Source organism: Doryrhamphus excisus, linkage group LG5 (genome assembly GCF_037039965.1).
Source record: "Doryrhamphus excisus strain RoL-2023G ecotype Guam linkage group LG5, RoL_Dexc_Guam_v1.1, whole genome shotgun sequence".
Classification (NCBI taxonomy): Eukaryota; Metazoa; Chordata; class Actinopteri; order Syngnathiformes; family Syngnathidae; genus Doryrhamphus; species Doryrhamphus excisus.
Genome location: NC_136361.1, coordinates 16,381,436 through 16,401,517, shown reverse-complemented (window position 1 = coordinate 16,401,517; position 20,082 = coordinate 16,381,436). Strand labels below are relative to the sequence as shown.

Genomic DNA, 20,082 nt, shown 5'->3' with positions numbered 1-20,082 from the left:
TGAATGACTGTAGAGGACAGTATGAATCAAGAAAGGTTGTTTTCTTTCATTTATTATAAACCATATGTTCTAACCATTCTTCACGTAATTTACAGATGGTTAAGTTTGTGATAAGAGTGGAGCTACACATATGGTAGTTATTGGTATTGACACATTGATTACTAAAAAGCATTTGTTGAAGGCAACAAAGATCTTCTGCTAACTAAGACTGACTTGCTAAAATAAAAGTACAAAACACTTGCCATATGTGTACAGGAAAGAATCTACCTGATATGCAGGCACTTCCTTTAACCACACCACTAAACATATTTTCTTATCCCCTCTTGTTTTTGTCTCTTCCTTTCCATTTAAGGGTTCTCCAGCTGGACTTCCTCATCCACATTGTTGAGCACATCCTGGTAGGGGCCCACTCCAACTTTGGAGCGATCGATCTGATCGTACATTGCACAACAGTCTTCCAGATTGAGGCCCTGAGGAGAAAAAGTTAAGAGCAGATAGACAAAATAAAGTTGTCACTGTAATAAGCTTCAGGTTACAGGTTGTCACCAAAAAGCTACACAGCTGAGTGATTATAAGTCTACTACATACTCATCAAGTTTGGACAAAGTCACATAAAAACTGATGTAAAATGCAGGTTGGGTGTTGGACATGTTTGATATTGCTTTGGGCTTGACCCTTGACCTTTATCTTTGATCTGATAAAAGCGCTGATATGGTATATAGTGAATATCGAATGTTTTCGTGACAGTTTGTGAGCGTGACAGTTGAAAAACAAACTGTTGCAGACCAAGACTAAACAAGATAGTGTGTTTGGTACTTCAGATAATGTCGTATTGACACAATGATTACAAATCGGGGCAGCCCTCATCAAGACCTTTAATTTGAGGTATGACTCGATATGTTTTTTTTTTTTGTTTTTCCACCCATGTTTGGCTTATGCACAAAAGTCGGATTTTGCGCATGCATTACATATAATATAAAAAAGTACCTGATAGATGTTCTCCACCTCCCTCTTTGTCATTGTCTTCTGCAGAACATGGAGTTTCTTCGACTGACATAGAGAGAAGTGACTTTGAGATTCTTATTTTAAAACATACTGAAAGCAATCTCAGTGCAGGTAAGCTAATGCTAATAACTCAGTCATTGCATTAGCAGTCAAAAGTTTACAGACATTTTCTCATTCCCTCAACATCATGAGAAAGTGTGTGTAAACGACCGACTGGTACTGTACTCAAAGAAAAGTAGCCGCGTTATTGTCTTGTAGCATCTCTTATCATTTTAAAAATACATACATTTATGTAAACATGTCTTTTTATATACTGTGTATGTATTTTTTTATCATTGTTACTGATTTATTTTCTTAAAAATGCAACTAAATGTATAAATATGTTTTCATTGTCATATTTATTTAGATTCACCTTTCTTTTTAATTTTATGATATTATTTATTATAGTTAGTTGTATTAATGTCATGTATTTTTACATCATGTATCTTATTTTTTTTTCAATATTGCTATTTAAATTTTCCTAATACAAATAAAAAACTACAGGTATTTTATATTTTATTTTGATTGACATGTTTTATCTTTACTTATATATTAATTTCATTATATTTTTGTTTGTTATTGTGTTACAAACACAAATATTAACTCATTTTGATAGCATTTTATTTTTATTACATTTTTCTATTTAAAATGCATTTAGTCATTTTTTTTTTTAAATTCACTTTGTCAATATTAATATAAAAATTAAAAAAAATAATTCACACAATTTTCTGTCATTTTCATTCATATTTTAATTTTGTTATTTTGCTTCTTATACTTCATTAAAACACAAATGTTATAGTGATGCAATTTTTTTATTTGTATATAGTTCTATTTTTTTTAATCATCATTACCAGCAACAATAATAATAAAATTAATTAATTACTTAAATTAAATTTTAATGTAATTAATAATTAATTAATTATTTTTTAATTAATTAAAATTGATTAATTTTATTCTTATCACATTAAATGAAAAAAAAACATTCAGTGTTTCCCTAATTCTTTAAAATGTATATGAATTAGTTCTAGAATGTGCTTGCGGGATAATAAAAAACAAACAAACAAACATTCAACTAAAATAACCCCTGTGCCGGAGTACGTTGACTGATATTGATAAATGATAGATTTTATCCATGACGTCACACTAAATAAATAGAAAAAATGCAATCTTCTGACCTTGAGGAGGAGTGTGACCGAAGGCACAATGATGCACAGAAAGAGCAACATTCCTTCTGCAATCAGGATGTCATTTTTGGCCTTTTCGCTGAGGTTAATTGTCTTATCCAGCGGCTCTATCAGATGCATGAATCCAAAAAAAAAAAAAAAATTAGTAAAAGTTCAGTTTCAACACTCCGAGACACGTTTAGTACTTAAGAGATTTGTTGCCAGATTGTTAGATTATGTAACGATTTAGAACAAGGTCCACAATGTGAAGCCAATGAATGAACAATTGTTAGTTAAGTAAAGCTTATCGCATGCAATAATCCCCCTTTCTGGAGTTTTATTGCTTGTTTCACATCTGCATTTAATTAGATTAGGATAGAAAAAGTCATTCCACTGTGTGAGCGGCCTGTGCTTATCCGTCTATGAAAAGGAACGCATCGGTCTGAACTCAAAAAATAAACGTTTAACGCCTCAACAAAAAAAAAATCAACGCAACAGTTTCCATTAGTCTTTCTTAGTTATGACAACTTCATTTGAAATTGCTTTGAACCAACAAAAAATATTGCATTGCACAAATTAGCTTTTCCTCTTCGCTCAAAGCTTAATTTTAAGTACTGCTTACTGAATAATTGTTGTCATGGGGACAAGTTTTTAAGTTCGTAACTCAAAGAAATATGTTAAGTCAACTGACTTAATCATTTTTAAGTATTTTAAGTATTTTAATTTGTTGTCTACTTAATTATAATAACAATGCACACAACTTTTTAAGTAGCAGTAGCTTAATATATATATACTATATATATGTGTGTGTGTATATATTATGTTCATTCATTTTCTACCGCTTTTTCCTCACGAGGGTGCTGGAGCCTATCCCAGCTGTCTTCGGGTGAGAGGCGGGGCACACCCTGGACTGGTCGCCAGCCAATCACAGGGTACATATAGACAAACAACCATTCACACTCACATTCATACCTATGGACAATTTGGAGTCGCTAATTAACCTAGCATGTTTTTGGAATATAGGAGGAAACCGGAGTACCCGGAGAAAACTCACGCATGCACGGGGAGAACGTGCAAACTCCACACAGAGATGGCCGAGGGTGGGGAAAGACAAAATAAAAAGCCAAAAAGTTACCACTTCCACACAAATTAGGAGGAGACCTCATTCATTCATTCATTTTCTACCGCTTTTCCTCACGAGGGTCGCGGGGTGTGCTGGAGCCTATCCCAGCGAGAGGCGGGGTACACCCTGGACTGGTCGCCAGCCAATCACAGGGCACATATAGACAAACAACCATTCACACTCACATTCATACCTATGGACAATTTGGAGTCGCTAATTAACCTAGCATGTTTTTGGAATGTGGGAGGAAACCGGAGTACCCGGAGATGGCCGAGGGTGGGGAAAGACAAAATAAAAAGCCAAAAAGTTACCACTTCCACACAAATTAGGAGGAGACCTCATTCATTCATTCATTTTCTACTGCTTTTCCTCACTCCACAGATGTGTCGAGGGTGGAACTGAACCCTGGTCTCCTAGCTGCGAGGTCTGCGTGCTAACCACTCGACCTCTATTATGTTACCAAGCTAATTTTATTAAGTCATTGCAACTTGAATTTTGTTTTAAGCTTACCAACAATAAAATTTGAGTGTATATGACATTCTAAATTAAGTTCATGTAATAGCCAACATTATTATTTGAACATAACTTAAAAAAAAATAAAGTTAGCAACTTAGAAAGTTTATCTAAATCAATTATTTACATTTTTTTTACATTGTATTCATGTATAAAATCAAGTGGTGTCAACAGATACTCTGAATTACTTTTTAGAGTGTGGACAACAACACATTAGTTGAACAAGCTGCCACCATTACTCCTCCATAGTGTGACTTTAACAGGATTTATGTCTTACGAGGCATTAGCGCCGCTTAGACTTGTTTTGTTTTTGCGTGCTAGCTTACCATACACTTGCAGGTAGGTGCCGTGAGTGAAGATGCCGGTGCCGTTGAGCCAACAGCGGTAGAGCCCGCTGTCGTTTATCTGCACCGAGGTCAGTGTCAGTGTGCCGCAGGTGATGCCGTAGCGGATTCTGTCCCCCGCCATCACCGCGTCTGACATGTTCACTGGATGGGGGCCCCTGGTGCTGTCATGCCTGTGCCAGGTGGCTTGGATGGAGGGCTTGTCGGTTCTGTAGCAGCAGTCCAGGAAGGCCGTGTGGAAGAGCTGCACCCTCAGCCAAGGCCTGTCCACCTCCAAGGTCACCTCCGCGCTAGCAAAGGCTACTACACAGGAAGCACGCTATGTTATTTATTTATTCACTCTGAACAAGTACGAAAAAATCTTAGAATGAAATAATGAAATAAAATGATTGATGAAATAATGTTAATAACAATAATATTAATATTAATATTAATATTAATATTAATATTAATATTAATATTAATATTAATATTAATATTAATATTAATAACAATAATAACAATAACAATAACAATAATAAAATAAAATAAAATAAAATAAAATAAAATAAAATAAAATAAAAATAAATAATTAAATAAATTAATTCATTCATTCATTTTCTACCGCTCCGTGCTGGAGCCTATCCCAGCTGTCTTCGGGCGAGAGGCGGGGGTACACCCTGGACTGGTCGCCAGCCAATCACAGGGCACATATAGACAAACAACCATTCACACTCACATTCATACCTATGGACAATTTGGAGTCGCCAATTAACCTAGCATGTTTTTGGAATGTGGGAGGAAACCGGAGTACCCGGAGAAAACCCACGCATGCACGGGGAGAAGATGCAGACTCCACACAGAGATGGCCGAGGGTGGGGAAAGACGGAATAAAAAGCCAAAAAGTTACCACTTCCACACAAAATAGGAGGAGACCTCATTTATTCATTCATTTTCTACCGCTTTTCCTCAAGAGGGTTGCAGGGGTGCTGGAGCCTATCCCAGCTGTCTTTCGGGCCAATTAACCTAGCATGTTTTTGGAATGTGGGAGGAAACCGGAGTACCCGGAGAAAACCCACGCATGCACGGGGAGAACATGCAAACTCCACACAGAGAGTGGAATTGAACCCTGGTCTCCTAGCTGTGAGGTCTGCGCGCTAACCACTAGACCACCGTGCCGGCCTCACTCTGAACAAGTAGGAAAAAATCTTAGAATGAAATAAATGATTTTTTAAAAATAATAGTACAGGTACTGTAAAAATATGATTCTATAAGTTGCACTACACCATGCATTTTAGTTTCATTTTCATTGCATGCTTTTTTCAATATAGTTCAATACATTTGTTGTGTAAGAGTACAGGCCACTAAAAAGCTCTTTGTAATGATATGGTAATGATATGGTAACTGTCTTTAAATTAACCTTATAACAGGGGTCTCAAAGTCAATTTACTTGGGGGCCACTGGAGCTCAGGTCTGGGTGAGACTGGGCCGCATCAGGTTTTCAAAAAAAAAACAAAAAACGCATTTATTAAAAACAACATTTTTTAAAAAACTTCACTTTGGTTCCAATTTTCTACAAGAAGAGCTCTGATAAAACATTCCACTGTTCTCAAATATCTTACTTTTTATTTTTCTACACAAAATAAGATGAAAAATAAATAAACAAATCAAGAATAAAGAAAATCAATCCATCAGTAATAAATAAATAAATATAATAATAATAATAAAATGGCAAATAATAAAAACGTAAGAAACCACATATAGTTGGTGGGTCGACAAATTATTATTATTTTTTAAATGAACAAAGCATTATTAGAGCCCTGTAGACGTGACAAAACACTTTTTTTATTTACAACATATTGCGCAACTGCAGGGTCTTGAGACACATGCTAACTCGCAAACTAGAGAGCTAGCGACCTAAACGGTAGCCTCCAAGTTATTTCCTTTAAACTTAAATAGCCAAAAACTTACCACTTCCACACGGATAGGGAGGATAACTATTAACAGTTATTTAACCTTTAACATGAACATTAATCAAACGTAATAATTTTTTCTGGGTACATGATACCATACAGCATCCATATCAAACTTGCGCGGGCCGCACTAACATTAAACTTTCATATCAAGGCGGGGGCCTCAAACTAGTGTCCTGCGGGCCACATTTGGCACTTTAAAAACAACAATACATACATATGACAATGGTAAACCAACAAAAATAAACACACATTGTTATTGTTTCATTGCAATCTACATGGTTAAACTATTATTATTAATATCAAGAATAAATAAAAGATGACTTACCGGCCATGCTGCAAATAATAAAAATATGAATTGTTGCCATCTTGTGTATGAAATATCCTCCTAAAAAGATTATTTTCATACAAAATGATTAAACGTTGTTGCTGTGCGCGGTGTTGTGACACAACTATGTCTTGTTGTTCACTGTCAGGATTCATGCTTCAGTGGCTTTGTTGCATTTGCATAAAAGAAAACGTTCATCTAACAATGGAAATATCATTTTTACAATAACAACAAAGCAGCATAACATCACAGAACTCAAGTATGTTAGCAAAAAGGTAACATGGCATAATAAAAGTTATGACTACTATTAAAAATCATCATAAAAATGTGTTGTAATAATAATTCTTATAATTAATATTAATATTGTACATAAATAAAATTGAATAAAAATATAGCAAAAATATATAAATAAGTTATATATTTTTTCCCAACAGTTATGACTAATATTAAAAATAATTATTAAAATATAATTAAGGATTGTAATAATAGTTTTTATAATTAATATTAATATTATACATAAATAAAATTTATTAAAAATATAGCAAAAATATATAAAGAAGTTATATATTTTTTCCCAACAGTTATGACTAATATTAAAAATAATTATTCAAATATAATTAATTGTAATAATAGTTTTTATAATTAATATTATACATAAATAAAATTGATTAAAAATATAGCAAAATATATAAATAGGTTATATATATATATTTTCCCAACAGTTAAGTTATAACTATTAAAAATAATCATTAAAATATAATTAGATTGGAATAATAATAATTATAATTAATATTCATACTGTACATCAATACAATTTATTATTAAAAATAATCATACAAATATAATTAGATTGTAATAATAGTTTTTATAATTAATATTAATCTTATACATAAATAAAATTGATTAAAAATATAGCAAAAAATATGAATAAGTTATATATTTTTTCCCAACAGTGATGACTACTATTAAAAATAATCACACAAATATAATTAAAGATTGTAATAGTAATACTTATAATTAATATTAAATTAAAATTGATTGAAATATAGCAAAATTAGCTAAAAGTATGTATTTAATTTGAATGAATATAAGATTTAATGAAATGAAATACTTCTTTTTGCACTTGCAAATGAGGCACAACTACAACACAATTTATGAAACAAAACAAATATTTCCCTGCCGAGGACCTTTGGTGTAAAATGGCAAAACAGATGTACTTATTTCCCCAATTTATTTAAAAAAAAAAGGAGCTAAAAAAAACACACAACGTACCACATTCTTTTTTTTTTTCCTTAAGTACACATCATTGATCAGCCTCAATAAATCACAACCCAAAATACACATAATATTTCTTGCTTGCATATTCATTTGCTAGTAGATAGCTATAGAAAGCCTCATAGGACAAAGAAGCAGTGTCTTGTTTTGAAAGAGAATACAAGGAAGCTCCTGACTAAATTCTAATGGAAGCCACTTAGAAGTCATTGTTTGTCACATTAGAAGGCATATCTCATTTTTCCCATCGACTAGACGACCCCCTATAGAATATTTAACTGAAGGAGCAAAGCAAGGCACCAAACTCGCGGTAATCGTGTGTTCTGTACATTTGCATCATGGACACATCAACTGGACGAGAGACGGAGCAAGAAGTCCAATACTTCTTTAAATGCATTGAGGTTTTTTTTGCAATTGTATCCGTCCATCCATCTATTTTCTATGATGGAGCCTATCCCAGCTGACTTCGGACAATAGGTGAGGTACACCCTGGACTGGACGTGCATGTCTAAATTTGTAAAATAAAAGTCTTGCTCAGTCTTTCTACCCATAAACCCTCAAAGTGCTGAACATACAGTATCTGTTATTAGGGAAAAAGTAGTATTATACTAGTGAGCGGTACTGGAAATCAAATAAAAGGCATAAAAACCACGCATAAAGTCCACCTTTATTCCAACTTGTTTAACATAATGTACGTACAACCAAATAAAAACGCCCTCTACCGAAGATAACCAATGCTTTTATTTGTTATTTGTGGTATCTTTTTAGGAAATATTTGAATCATTAGGTACTGATGAAGTACTGATACTGACGAGGGTGCTGTGGTATCTTTTTAGGAAATATTTGAATGAATATTTGACTTGTTTTTCCAGGCCTGAATATTAATCAAACCTCCTACTGTGTTCTATGCGAGCATGTCCTCCAGTGCATTTTGACCAACACTTACAGCGGCACCAAAAACTGAATCATTAGGTACTGATGAAGTACTGATACTGACGAGGGGGCTCTACCCAAGACGACCAATGCTTTTATTTGTTATTTGTGGTATCTTTTTAGGTAATATTTGACTGAATATTTGATTTGTTTTCCAGGCCTGAATATTGATCAAAATATCTTACCGTGTTGCCACTAGGTGGCGTTGTTGTCCAATACAATAAGTGGCTTCGACTTTTAAATTTCTGACACAATTCGATGATGTTAACGCCGACTGTGACGTTCAGATGTTGAGTCGAATCGCTATGGAATTTGGTACACAATTTTAGCGGACTAACAGGCACATGTGTGAGAAATTTGAGCAAGGCTGGTTGAAAAACATGGCCGCCTTTGTCTTTACAAGGAGACAATTACTTTAATTGTCCATAAGTCTTTGATAATTTGTTTACTGATGATACAACTTTGAGATTATCTGTATTAAATGTATGCTAGCATGTCCTCCAGTGCGTTTTTACCAACACCTAGATTGGCACCAAAAATTAATTATTTGGTACTGATGAAGTACTGATAGTGACAAAGGGCCTTTTTGTTAGTTCGCCACAAAAATAAAAATTAATCACCTTTTAATCAAATCATTTAATCAAAAGAAGTGTGGTGATTTATTATTATTATTATTTTTTTATTCATAATAATCCAAAGTGTGGAATTGATTGTTAATGACTTAATGAGTCAAGAGGGAGTGCACCGCTTGGTTGCAACCAGCGGAGGCGCTGTTGAGTAAGTCTCAAATCGCAAAAGAAAAAAAAAACACAAGGTTTGTTTTTAAATGACACAGACATGGAAGCAGGAGTTCTGAACCTTCGGGGTAAAATTAACTAACATGGGTATTTTTTTTTTAGACTAGTCAAGTAATCCAAAGTGTGGAATTGATTGTTTTGTTAATAACTTGTGTATTAAAGCCCTAGAGTCAAGAGGGAGTGCACTGCTTGGTTACAACCAGCAGAGGCGCTGTTGAGTCAGTCTCAATTCTCCAAAAAGAACACAAGGTTTGTTTTTAAATGACACAGATATGGAAGCAGGAGTTCTGAACATTCAGGGTAAAATTAACTAACATGTTTTTTTTGTTTTGTTTTTTTTTTTAGACTAGTCAAGTACTTGTTTTGTAGTTTGTAGCAGGCACGGCGTACATAGCAATAATAACAAAAAGAATAATAAAAATAAAGCTTCATTAATGAGGTTTTTGGTCCTGCATGCACGGCCATGTTTTAAAGAGATTATATTGTCATACATGTGATTGCGGGGTAAAAATAAAGGCCTAATGAACTATGTCTAAGGCCCACTAGCATCCACGTCAACTAGCGTAGCAACTGGGCCCCCTCCAGTGTTTTTATACGTCTTTTGAGTTTGTCCTTATTTGTTAGTTACCTACTCTCACAAATTCCACATTTAATCTAACAATCTACATCACGCCATCTCACTACGTTCATGTCTGCTGCTGCTCGCTCGCTTCACGTTCTATGTTAGCCTTCGTCTCTCAGTGGGGGCCCAGTGCTTCCAAGGAGGCCGCTATACTGGGAAGGGCGGGGGGGAGGGGCAAACCCAAAAAAATGAATAAATAACAGTAAATACAAACAATAAGTCTCCATTATTAACAGCTTTTTCTGCGACTATTTATAAATGTTTTCCGTGTGATCTCATTATTACAATAATAAAAAAAAAAACAACCTTGTAATACACATATGCACGGTAGCCCTAAAAAAAACTGAAGAATCGAGTAAAAGTGTGTTTTTAACAACAAAAAAAAGTGCAATTCTGTTGTAATTTTGGCATAGAAATAACAGCAGGAAGTTAAATCATTTTACATTGGCTTTCCAACACTTTCTTGTACTTTTTGGCAATAGTGCTGTGCATATGTGTCTTACAACGACTACAACGATCTTATGAAGGCAGCATGTCTTGCAGAGCATTGCTTTTTTTTTTTTTTTGGCACCTCTCTGCAAGAAAAAAAACAAACATCCCACTCGCTTTTTTTCTTCTTTGTTATCCTGTCTCTAAACAAGCATACGTGCACACACACACACACACACACACACAAATCCCACGTTCCATCAGTGAACCACTGCACTGGCCGCAAACACAATTTTCCTCTACAGCGTGTTCTTTTGATGGGTGAGTTCCTGGAAAGCACTCCAAACCAGCACCTTGAAAGGTTTCAATAGGAGAACAGGAGAAGATTGTATAGTGAAAAGTCAACAATAATATAGTTATATAATATAATAATAATAATAATAATAATAATAATAATAAAATAATAAAATAATAAAATAATAAAATAATAAAATAATAAAATAATAAAATAATAAAATAATAAAATAATAAAATAATAAAATAATAAAATAATAAAATCATAAAATAATAAAATAATAAAATCATAAAATCATAAAATCATTCATTCATTCATTTTATACCGCTTTTTCCTCATGAGGGCCGCGGAGGGTGCTAGAGCCTATCCCAGCTGTCTTTCGGGCGAGAGGCGGGGTACACCCTGGACTGGTCGCCAGCCAATCACAGGGCACATATAGACAAACAACCATTCACACTCACATTCATACCTATGGACAATTTGGAGTCGCCAATTAACCTAGCATGTTTTTGGAATGTGGGAGGAAACCGGAGTACCCGGAGAAAACCCACGTATGCACGGGGAGAACATGCAAACTCCACACAGAGATGGCCGAGGGTGGAATTGAACCCTGGTCTCCTAGCTGTGAGGTCTGCGCGCTTAATAAAAATAATAATAAAATAATAAAATAATAAAATAATAAAATAATAAAATAATAAAATAATAAAATAATAAAATAATACAATAATAAAATAATAAAATAATAAAATAATAAAATAATAAAATAATAAAATAATAAAATAGACACCCCTTGAAAATGTTTGAAATATTCTATGTGCCACGCTTGCTCTCACCTAGTGGCCAGCAGGTGGCATGATAGCGGGCGCCTCAGGCAAAGTTGCCGCCTTCTAGCGAGAACTTGGACAGGGCTTCCTGCAGCCTGTGGTGCTCCTCTTCTACTGTCTGCAACATATTAATAGTACCTTTAGAGGCTATACACACACACACACACACAATGCACCCTCTTATATCCTCTTTGTCTCCCCTTGACACTTCTCTTGACATCCCATGGCCAGAAGCTGACATAATAGCCATTTTCAGACAATTTCACAAGGCAATCTTCAGCAGTAATAACAGTATTGTATGTGTGTGTGTATGTGTGTGTGTGTGTGTGTGTTAAATGTCCTTCCAGCCTCTTCTTTCTTTCCTGCCCCTCTGCTCTTATATGTCCAAATCCTGCTCCTTACTTAAGATATCTCCAGTCAGAAATCCTAAACGGCCACCTGACCTTACCTGGAGTCTCTTTATTTGCTCCTCCAGACTGAGGAGCCTTCGGCACACTTCCGCCATCCTCTCGTGGGACAACACTAGCTGGGCGCTATCAGAGGTGAGGCTGTCCTCGTCTGTCCTCACTCCGCCACCTTCCTTCTCCTCCTCCAGGCCTTGCTCTGTGGTCTGACCTTCTTCTGTGGACAGGAATAGTCCATTAGCTTGAGTAGTAGAAAGTAGTAGTAGAAACACATTTTAAGTAGCACCAACATTAGACATGTAGTAAAAATCGGATTTTTTGGGAGAAAGTGTTATGTCTTTAAACACAACTGAATAAAAAAAATGTATTCTGTGCCCCTTCAAGTCACTAGGTGGCAGCACTGAAACCTTACCTTAACACTGCATGAAGTCAGCCATGGCATGTCCAACATGACAAAATGAAAAAAAGTTAATCTCCCATTCACTGTGGAAGTGGTACATTTTTGGCTTCTTAGGTTTCGAAGAAAGTAATTTGAGGCTAACTGGTTAGCTCGCTAGCTTCCTAGCTGGCGGCTGTCTCAATGCCCATTGCAACGTACAAAGAAATCAAAACAGTGTAAAGGTGACTGTAGGAGTGTTATTGCATGTCCACAGTGTCCATGTATTTAGTGAGTCATGAACAGGTTAAGACAACTCAAACGATATTCCATTTTTTTTAACATTGAATCCAATATCATGGAATCTCATTTATCGTGGTTAGGTCTGGAATTAACCACTATAAACGAGGGAAGATTGTAATGATATAAAAATACCTCAATAAAGTCAAATTATTATTTAATTACAGCCAAGATAGCATTATATCTAATATCTTCACACATCTATATCTACTGCTTATCCTCACAAGGGTCACAGGGGCGCTGGAGCCTATCCCAGTTGTCTTCAGGCGAGAGGCGGGGTACACCCTGGACTGGTCGCCAGCCAATCACAGGGCACATATAGACAAACAACCATTCACACTCACATTCAATTTGGAGTCGCCAATTAACCTAGCATGTTTTTGGAATGTGGGAGGAAACCGGAGTACCTGGAGAAAACCCACACGTGCACGGCGAGAACATACAAACTCCACACAGAGATGGCCGAGGGTGGAATTGAACTCGGGTCTCCTAGCTGTGAGGCCTGCGCAGTAACCACTCACTACTGTGCAGCCATGATATGTAATGTCAATAAAAAATTATTGCATGTAGTTTTTGCCACTTGTCCTCAAACGGTGGGTGCAAGGGTATGCTGGAGCCTATCATTGCTGATTTCAGGTAAGAGGCGGGGTACACCCTGGACTGGTCACCAGCCAATCACAGGGCACATAAAGATAAACAACCATTCACACTCACATTCATACCTATCTCCAGTTAACTCCACTTAAGTCACATACCATAATTTCAATATTAATTAACCAGAAAGAGAGGCGGCATGGCGGGCCAGTGATTAGCGCGCAAACCTCACAGCTAGGAGATCAGGGTTCAATCCCACCCTCGGCCATCTCTGTGTGGAGTTTGCATGTTCTCCCCGTGCATGCGTGGGTTTTCTCCAGGTACTCCGGTTTCCTCCCACATTCCAAAAACATGCTAGGTTAATTGGCGACTCCAAATTGTCCATAGGTATGAATGTGAGTGTGAATGGTTGTTTGTCTATATGTGCCCTGTGATTGGCTGGCGACCAGTCCAGGGTGTACCCCGCCTCTCGCCCAAAGACAGCTGGGATAGGCTCCAGCACACCCCGCGACCCTCGTGAGGAAAAAGCGGTAGAAAATGAATGAATAACCAGAAAGACACCAATATGGCAAACAATTCATGAAAGTTGTGTGATAACAACTTAATAACAATGAAATATATAGTACAGTAACTATATACAATATATAGTATGTAAAAACAATTGAATGCAGCATAATTAAACAGCATTTATCATATTTTTAATACATTTAGCTCAGAAAAAAACAAAACAAATACCTGTTGATTGACAGCTATCCATCTCCAAACTGGGCTCATCTCCATTCTCTTCATCTGGCTGAGAGTCCTCGGACAGACTGATGCTCCCGACCAGCAGCCTTTTCAGCATCGTGACTAACAGATGAGAAACGTTCCGTAATGATGTTAAAGAAAACAAACTATCACAAGGAAAACGCTTTCTCACCTTCATCCAAAGCGTTTCCAGCCACCTTCTCCTGATCGCTGTTGGAGTGGCCCAGCAAATCGAAGCCTTTGTCCGACAGGAAGTCGATCAGGGAGTGACGCGGATCGGACGATTTCTCATCTGTCAAGCTGTCCTTATCTCGATCTGCAGGCGCAAAAAAAAAATAAAAAAATGGGAGGATCGAACCAAAACAAAAAAAAAAAACGACAACAATGCCAATTGTCAGCGTGAAGTGTCAAGCTGATAAAAAACGCTGTCTCACCGCCGCTATTTTTCAAACCTCCGTTCTCTGTGGGGCTCAAGGGAGCTGTCAGACTGACAAAAGAGAGAGAAAGGGCCACTTTCAGATGAGTGATGGATGGACACACACACACACACACACACACACACACACATACACACATGGGTACACTTACCCTGAATGACTGAATGGAGCGCCTCCGCTTCCAGGAGGCAGCGTCAGCCTCATGGGTGCGCCGCTCTTCTTCAGATCATCCACTGCGGACTTGATCACATTAGTCCACCTGTTAAAAAGACACACACACACTTATATAATGTATTTGTCTAATGTCTGTCTCAATGGCTACTAGGGGTGTAAGAAAATATTGTTTTTTTTTTCATTCATTCATTCATTCATTTTCTACCGCTTTTTCCTCACGAGGGTCGCGGGGGGTACTGGAGCCTATCCCAGTTGTCTTCAGGCAAGAGGCAGGGTACACCCTGGACTGGTCGCCAGCCAATCACAGGGCACATATAGACAAACAACCATTCACACTCACATTCATACCTATGCACAATTTGGAGTCACCAATTAACCTAGCATGTTTTTGGAATGTGGGAGGAAACCGGAGTACCCGGAGAAAACCCACGCATGCACAGGGAGAACATGCAAATTCCACACAGAGATGGCCGAGGGTGGAATTGAACCCTGTTCTCCTAGCTGTGAGGTCTGCGCGCTAACCACTCGACCGCCGTGCTGCCTCCACGATACTGTATCAATATTAAAAAGTATGATATTGATATTTTTAGGCATTTATCATAGACTGTATATGGTATTTATTCAAGTGCAGACACGGCAAAGGTTCATTTCTGATTTTAATTGAAACCTCCGATCGTTAGGTCGCAGCACTTACGTAGTCAATTAGGCAAAGGACATTGAACGAGATTCACGAGTGAAACATCCTCACACATAAACACAGTTCAACATGGCAGAAATTGTAAATTGTGTCATGCCCGAATGAAGTATGCGGGAAAGACGACAAATCTTCGAGTCCACTTAGCGAGACACCATGAGGACCTGCTGCTAGGTCCTTTTGTATACTACAAAAGTAGTACTGTGATATTGCAGGTATTTTGTTTTTCAAATTGATATCACTATTTTGTTAAATAATGGTTATTTCAAGCATCCTAAAAGGACTTTTTTACTGATGTTAGTTACTTTGTTCCACAAAAATACTGTTCTGATGGTGGATAAGTAAGGGACTGTATACTTTGTATTTTTTCACAACTAATAGAATGTGAACATTTGAGCAGGATCTTGAGATATAATTTAATTTATTTGTTTTTTATGTTTTTTTTTTGTGTAAATTTAAAGCTAGATGTTAAAACTTTATTTATCCAAATGCTACACTTTAAGTTTTTACAGAGAAAAGTTTGTGATACAGCATAACATACTGTTCTAATCGAATAAAAATGTGTTTAGTAAGTGCATATTGCTGGTGTAATTCAGTTTTTACCGGAATTAATCTTTAACTACAAGAAAAACAAAAAAAATATCGCCTTGTTAACAGTATCGTGATATATCGTATTGCCAATACACACCCCTAATGGCTACTATTATTACTATTATTACATAAACAGATATCAAGTATCCAGCAAATAGAATGTGAACATTTGAGCAAGATCTTGAGACATAATTTAATTTATTTGTTTTTTATGTTTTTTTTTGTAAATTTAAAGCTGTATGTTAAAGCTTTATTTATCCAAATGCTACACTTTAAGTTTTTACAGAGAAAAGTTTGTGATACAGCATAACATACTGTTCTAATCGAATAAAAACGTGTTTAGTAAGTGCATAATGCTGGTGTAATTCAGTTTTTACAGGAATTAATCTTTAACTACAAGAAAAACAAAAAAAATATCGCCTTGTTAACAGTATTGTGATCGTATCGCCAATACACACCCCTAATGGCTACTATTATTACTATTATTACATAAACAGATATCAAGTATCCAGGAATCTATCTATTATGCCTGTGAATATTGTCATTCATCCAAGTCATTGTATTCTAAGGTCATATAGTATCTATCTATTATGAGTGTATTTTTTGCAGTAACATTAAAGTAAGGTCACATTTGTGCAAAAGAGTGCATGGACAATAAAGGGTCCATTCAAATGATTTATTCCTGAATAACAAGAGGACCAGGAGGATATATCTTCTTGATAAAATACTATATTATTTGTCTGCACAGTTACCAAAAGGTTTTATGATGGTGACAGTTTGACCCTGGAACTGACTGGTTGTGTCTCTATCATTTCCTATGCAAGAAATAGTTTCACACACTCACAATTTCCTCTCGCCAACAGACTGGGCGACAAGCTCATAGATCTGAGCACCGCTGTCCCAGGTGAATATCACGTAAAAGGCTTTTCGATCTGTAAAGCAACATGCATGAAAGCGTGATTTGGATGCAACACTGTGATCCCGTATGTGTGTGTGTGTGTGTGTGTGTTGCTAACCTGTAGCCACTTCGCGTAAGAAAACAGAGTCCAGCTTGATGATGGGGCTAAGCATCTGTTTACCCTCCTGGATTGCGATGTTGCTCTTGCTCTGACACTTCAGGACCATCTTGTCATCCTGCCTCTGCAGGAGAACCAGCAGGTCTCCCAGCAGGACACACTGGACCTCTGGATGGGACGCAGCAATATTATAATCATATGACCATACAAGCATATACTGTATAACTAAGTTCTCATAGCTAGATAGATAATTGATCATTGTATTTGTGCTGTTTGTGCTATTGATTGTCCATCTAGTTGTTGCTGACAGGTTACTTCCTGGTTAATGGAGAATGATTCAAGGGGGTTTGGAGGGATTCCCGTCTTTGCAATAAAATGTAATGACCTATTGCCCCCCCTCAACAAAGTTTTAATAGAAATCCATCCATTTATTTTCTATGCCACTTATCCTCCAGTGTGGACGACCCCAAAGGTGGCGTTTCCTTGATCCTCAGTGCCATGCCATGTGTCCCTACTGTGTGTGATTGTGTGTGTGCGTGGGTGTGTGTGTCTAGTATGGAGGGTGAAAGGGAGGGGCTTTCTTTGTAATTGTTTTTCTTTTTAATTGTGGTCATTGTTTTTAATCCTGTAAAGCACTTTGTGGGGCGGTACGGCGGTCGAGTGGTTAGCGTGTAGACCTCACAGCTAGGAGGACCAGGGTTCGATTCCACCCTGGGCCATCTCTGTGTGGAGTTTGCATGTTCTCCCCTGTGCATGCATACTCCGGTTTCCTCCCACATTCCAAAAACATGCTAGGTTAATTGGCGACTCCAAATTGTCCATAGGTATGAATGTGAGTGTGAATGGTTGTTTGTCTATATGTGCCCTGTGATTGGCTGGCGACCAGTCCAGGGTGTACCCTGCCTCTCGCCCGAAGACACCACATGAGGAAAAAAGCGGTAGAAAATGAATGAATGAAAGCACTTTGTGTTGCAGGAAAAGTGCTCTACAAATAAAGATGATTGATTTGATTTGATTTAGGGTGGCAGGGGTATTGCTGGAGCCTATCCCAGCTCACTTCATTTTTCCCATAATCCCCCTAACTGTGTGTATCCATCCTACTATTTACTGTGTTAGAACATAAACAACTCAGCTAGTAAGCTAGTACTAATCTGTAATGTACGCATTTACCAAAAGCCTTCTCCTTGGTGACCTTCCAAGTCAGAGGACCTTCATACAGCATCTTCTTCTGAGTCAGGTCGATGTTCTAGAAAAGACAAATGGAGGACAATGAATGAAATATCTCTTATAAGAGAATAAACATTGAGTAAGCATAAGCGGACTACCTTATATTCCGTATAAAGCTCATTACTGGGCTTGAGTCCTGATGTGTCTAGTCTACGCTGGTAGTCCTTCAGAATCTGCACAAGAAGAAAAGGAAGAAGAAGTTAAGTACAAAAGCATATCCATCCATCTTCTATGTCACTTATCCTCACTAGGATCCCAGGGTTTTTTTTTTTGCTGGAGCCTATCCCAGCTGACTTCAGGTGAGTGGCAGCTGAGTAATTCAAATTTCTCACCAGAAGGTTCTCCATCACTTTGACCTCCTCGTTGACATGGTTAAGGATCTTTCTGCAGCACTCTGCACTCTGATGGATTCGCTCCTTCTCATTCGGATCCTCTGTGATGCAGAACAATAAACAATCTTTAATAATAGTGCAAAAATTGTGGTTCTGTGGCATTTGAAGAACCTCCTGAATCAAGTAGACTAAACAGAGTGGGGTCACACACACCAGTGTTTTTAGCAATGTTCTCCAGCAGCAGTGGATACTTTGTGAGTCTCTGCATCTCGAAGGGAATGATGTCCTTCAGCTGAAGCCTCCGGCACTGAGGCTTGCTCTCCGCTTCCTGCCATGAAAGCACGGTTTAGGAACCATGTGACTACGTCTTTGGCCCCTATCTTTAAGTGTGCCTTGTACCTGGATGAAAGAGTTAAAGCGAGGTTCTTTCTTTTGCCGGCTCTTGATCTGGTCCAGGGCCCACGATTGGTGACTGCAGAAGCGGGCTGTCAGTTTCTGGAACCATTCACCTTCTGTGCCCTCAAACTGCAACACACACAAACACACAAGTCAGCAACCATGTCAACAACCTCCATTAGTTTATTATACCGTTCACAAAGGATGGGCATTACACTATAAATTCTGGATCAATACATCAATACAATAAGGCTGCACGGCGACCAAGTGGTTAGCGCGCAGGCCACACAGCTCGGAGACCCGAGTTCAATTCCACCCTCGGCCATCTCTGTGTGGAGTTTGCATGATCTGCCCGTGCATGCGTGGGTTTTCTCCGGATACTCCGGTTTCCACCCACATTCCAAAAACATGCTAGGTTAATTGGCGACTCCAAATTGTCCATAGGTATGAATGTGAGTGTGAATGGTTGTTTGTCTATATGTGCCCTGTGATTGGCTGGCGACCAGTCCAGGGTGTACCCCGCCTCTCGCCCGAAGACAGCAAGGATAGGCTCCAGCACCCTTGCGACTCTCGGATAAGCAGTAGAAAATGAATGAATTAATGGATGAATCGATACTTTGTCAGATTTTTTTCTATTATTCTAGCATAACTTTTGCTTCCATAGTGTTGAATTAAGCAATTATTGAATTGAGCAGGGTAGAATTCTTCTGTAGCCTCTTGGAATTTTCTGTTTATTAGTGATGTCTTCTAGTCATCAATTCCGTATCCCACACTGTCTGTGCACCCTTTTTTTTCCAAGTTTATTGCCTCCTTCTTGCTCTTTGCACATTCTCTACCTGCAGCGGTGAGAAAATATAGGCCTACTTTTCTTTTTTGCGTGAGCTTCTTCTCTGGAGCTCAAAATCTTGTAGGTCCCTTGCAAAGTGAGACAGAGCGGGACCAAATAATGGACTGCTTCACTGCTGGTGGTAATAATACGGTACTATATGGAAATAGTGCTTGATGAGGTGTAAAAAACTTATGCATAAACGTGGTAATTTTGTGCCAATTCCCACCATTTTTGGTCACAAATTGCTTGCCAAGTGCGTGATTTATGCGTGAACAGAATGCAAACATACTTTAGCATGAGGGAACTAATAAATGCATGTAAAAATA

At 37.4% G+C, this 20,082-nt stretch overlaps 2 protein-coding genes across 4 annotated transcripts in view; both read right to left on the bottom strand.

The window, feature by feature from the left end:
* Nucleotides 1-44: 44 nt before the first annotated feature.
* On the bottom strand, nucleotides 45-6,755 carry cd79a (CD79a molecule, immunoglobulin-associated alpha). Its single transcript, XM_058053537.2, has 5 exons — nucleotides 6,468-6,755; nucleotides 4,170-4,490; nucleotides 2,220-2,335; nucleotides 988-1,050; nucleotides 45-470 (listed from the first exon to the last, which is right to left on the bottom strand). Exons 1-5 carry the CDS (start codon nucleotides 6,544-6,546, stop codon nucleotides 348-350), a joined length of 702 nt encoding a protein of 233 aa, XP_057909520.2. The 5' UTR covers nucleotides 6,547-6,755; the 3' UTR covers nucleotides 45-347.
* Nucleotides 6,756-7,668: 913 nt separating this feature from the next.
* arhgef1 (Rho guanine nucleotide exchange factor (GEF) 1) overlaps nucleotides 7,669-20,082 on the bottom strand; it is a 51,105-nt gene continuing 38,691 nt past the window's right edge. For 2 of the 3 annotated variants that reach the window (XM_058052992.2, XM_058052993.2), the window contains 14 exons: nucleotides 18,931-19,056; nucleotides 18,745-18,859; nucleotides 18,532-18,632; nucleotides 18,298-18,372; nucleotides 18,143-18,218; nucleotides 16,973-17,140; nucleotides 16,801-16,888; nucleotides 14,649-14,756; nucleotides 14,495-14,547; nucleotides 14,233-14,376; nucleotides 14,049-14,162; nucleotides 12,088-12,260; nucleotides 11,649-11,757; nucleotides 7,670-10,873 (listed from right to left, as the gene is read on the bottom strand). In XM_058052992.2, coding sequence (XP_057908975.2) covers nucleotides 11,683-11,757; nucleotides 12,088-12,260; nucleotides 14,049-14,162; nucleotides 14,233-14,376; nucleotides 14,495-14,547; nucleotides 14,649-14,756; nucleotides 16,801-16,888; nucleotides 16,973-17,140; nucleotides 18,143-18,218; nucleotides 18,298-18,372; nucleotides 18,532-18,632; nucleotides 18,745-18,859; nucleotides 18,931-19,056 — 1,416 coding nt within the window. In that variant the 3' untranslated portion in view covers nucleotides 7,670-10,873; nucleotides 11,649-11,682. Of the gene's footprint in view, nucleotides 10,874-11,648; nucleotides 11,758-12,087; nucleotides 12,261-14,048; nucleotides 14,163-14,232; nucleotides 14,377-14,494; nucleotides 14,548-14,648; nucleotides 14,757-16,800; nucleotides 16,889-16,972; nucleotides 17,141-18,142; nucleotides 18,219-18,297; nucleotides 18,373-18,531; nucleotides 18,633-18,744; nucleotides 18,860-18,930; nucleotides 19,057-20,082 lie in introns of all 3 variants that reach the window. The other variant, XM_058052989.2, reaches the window with a different exon arrangement.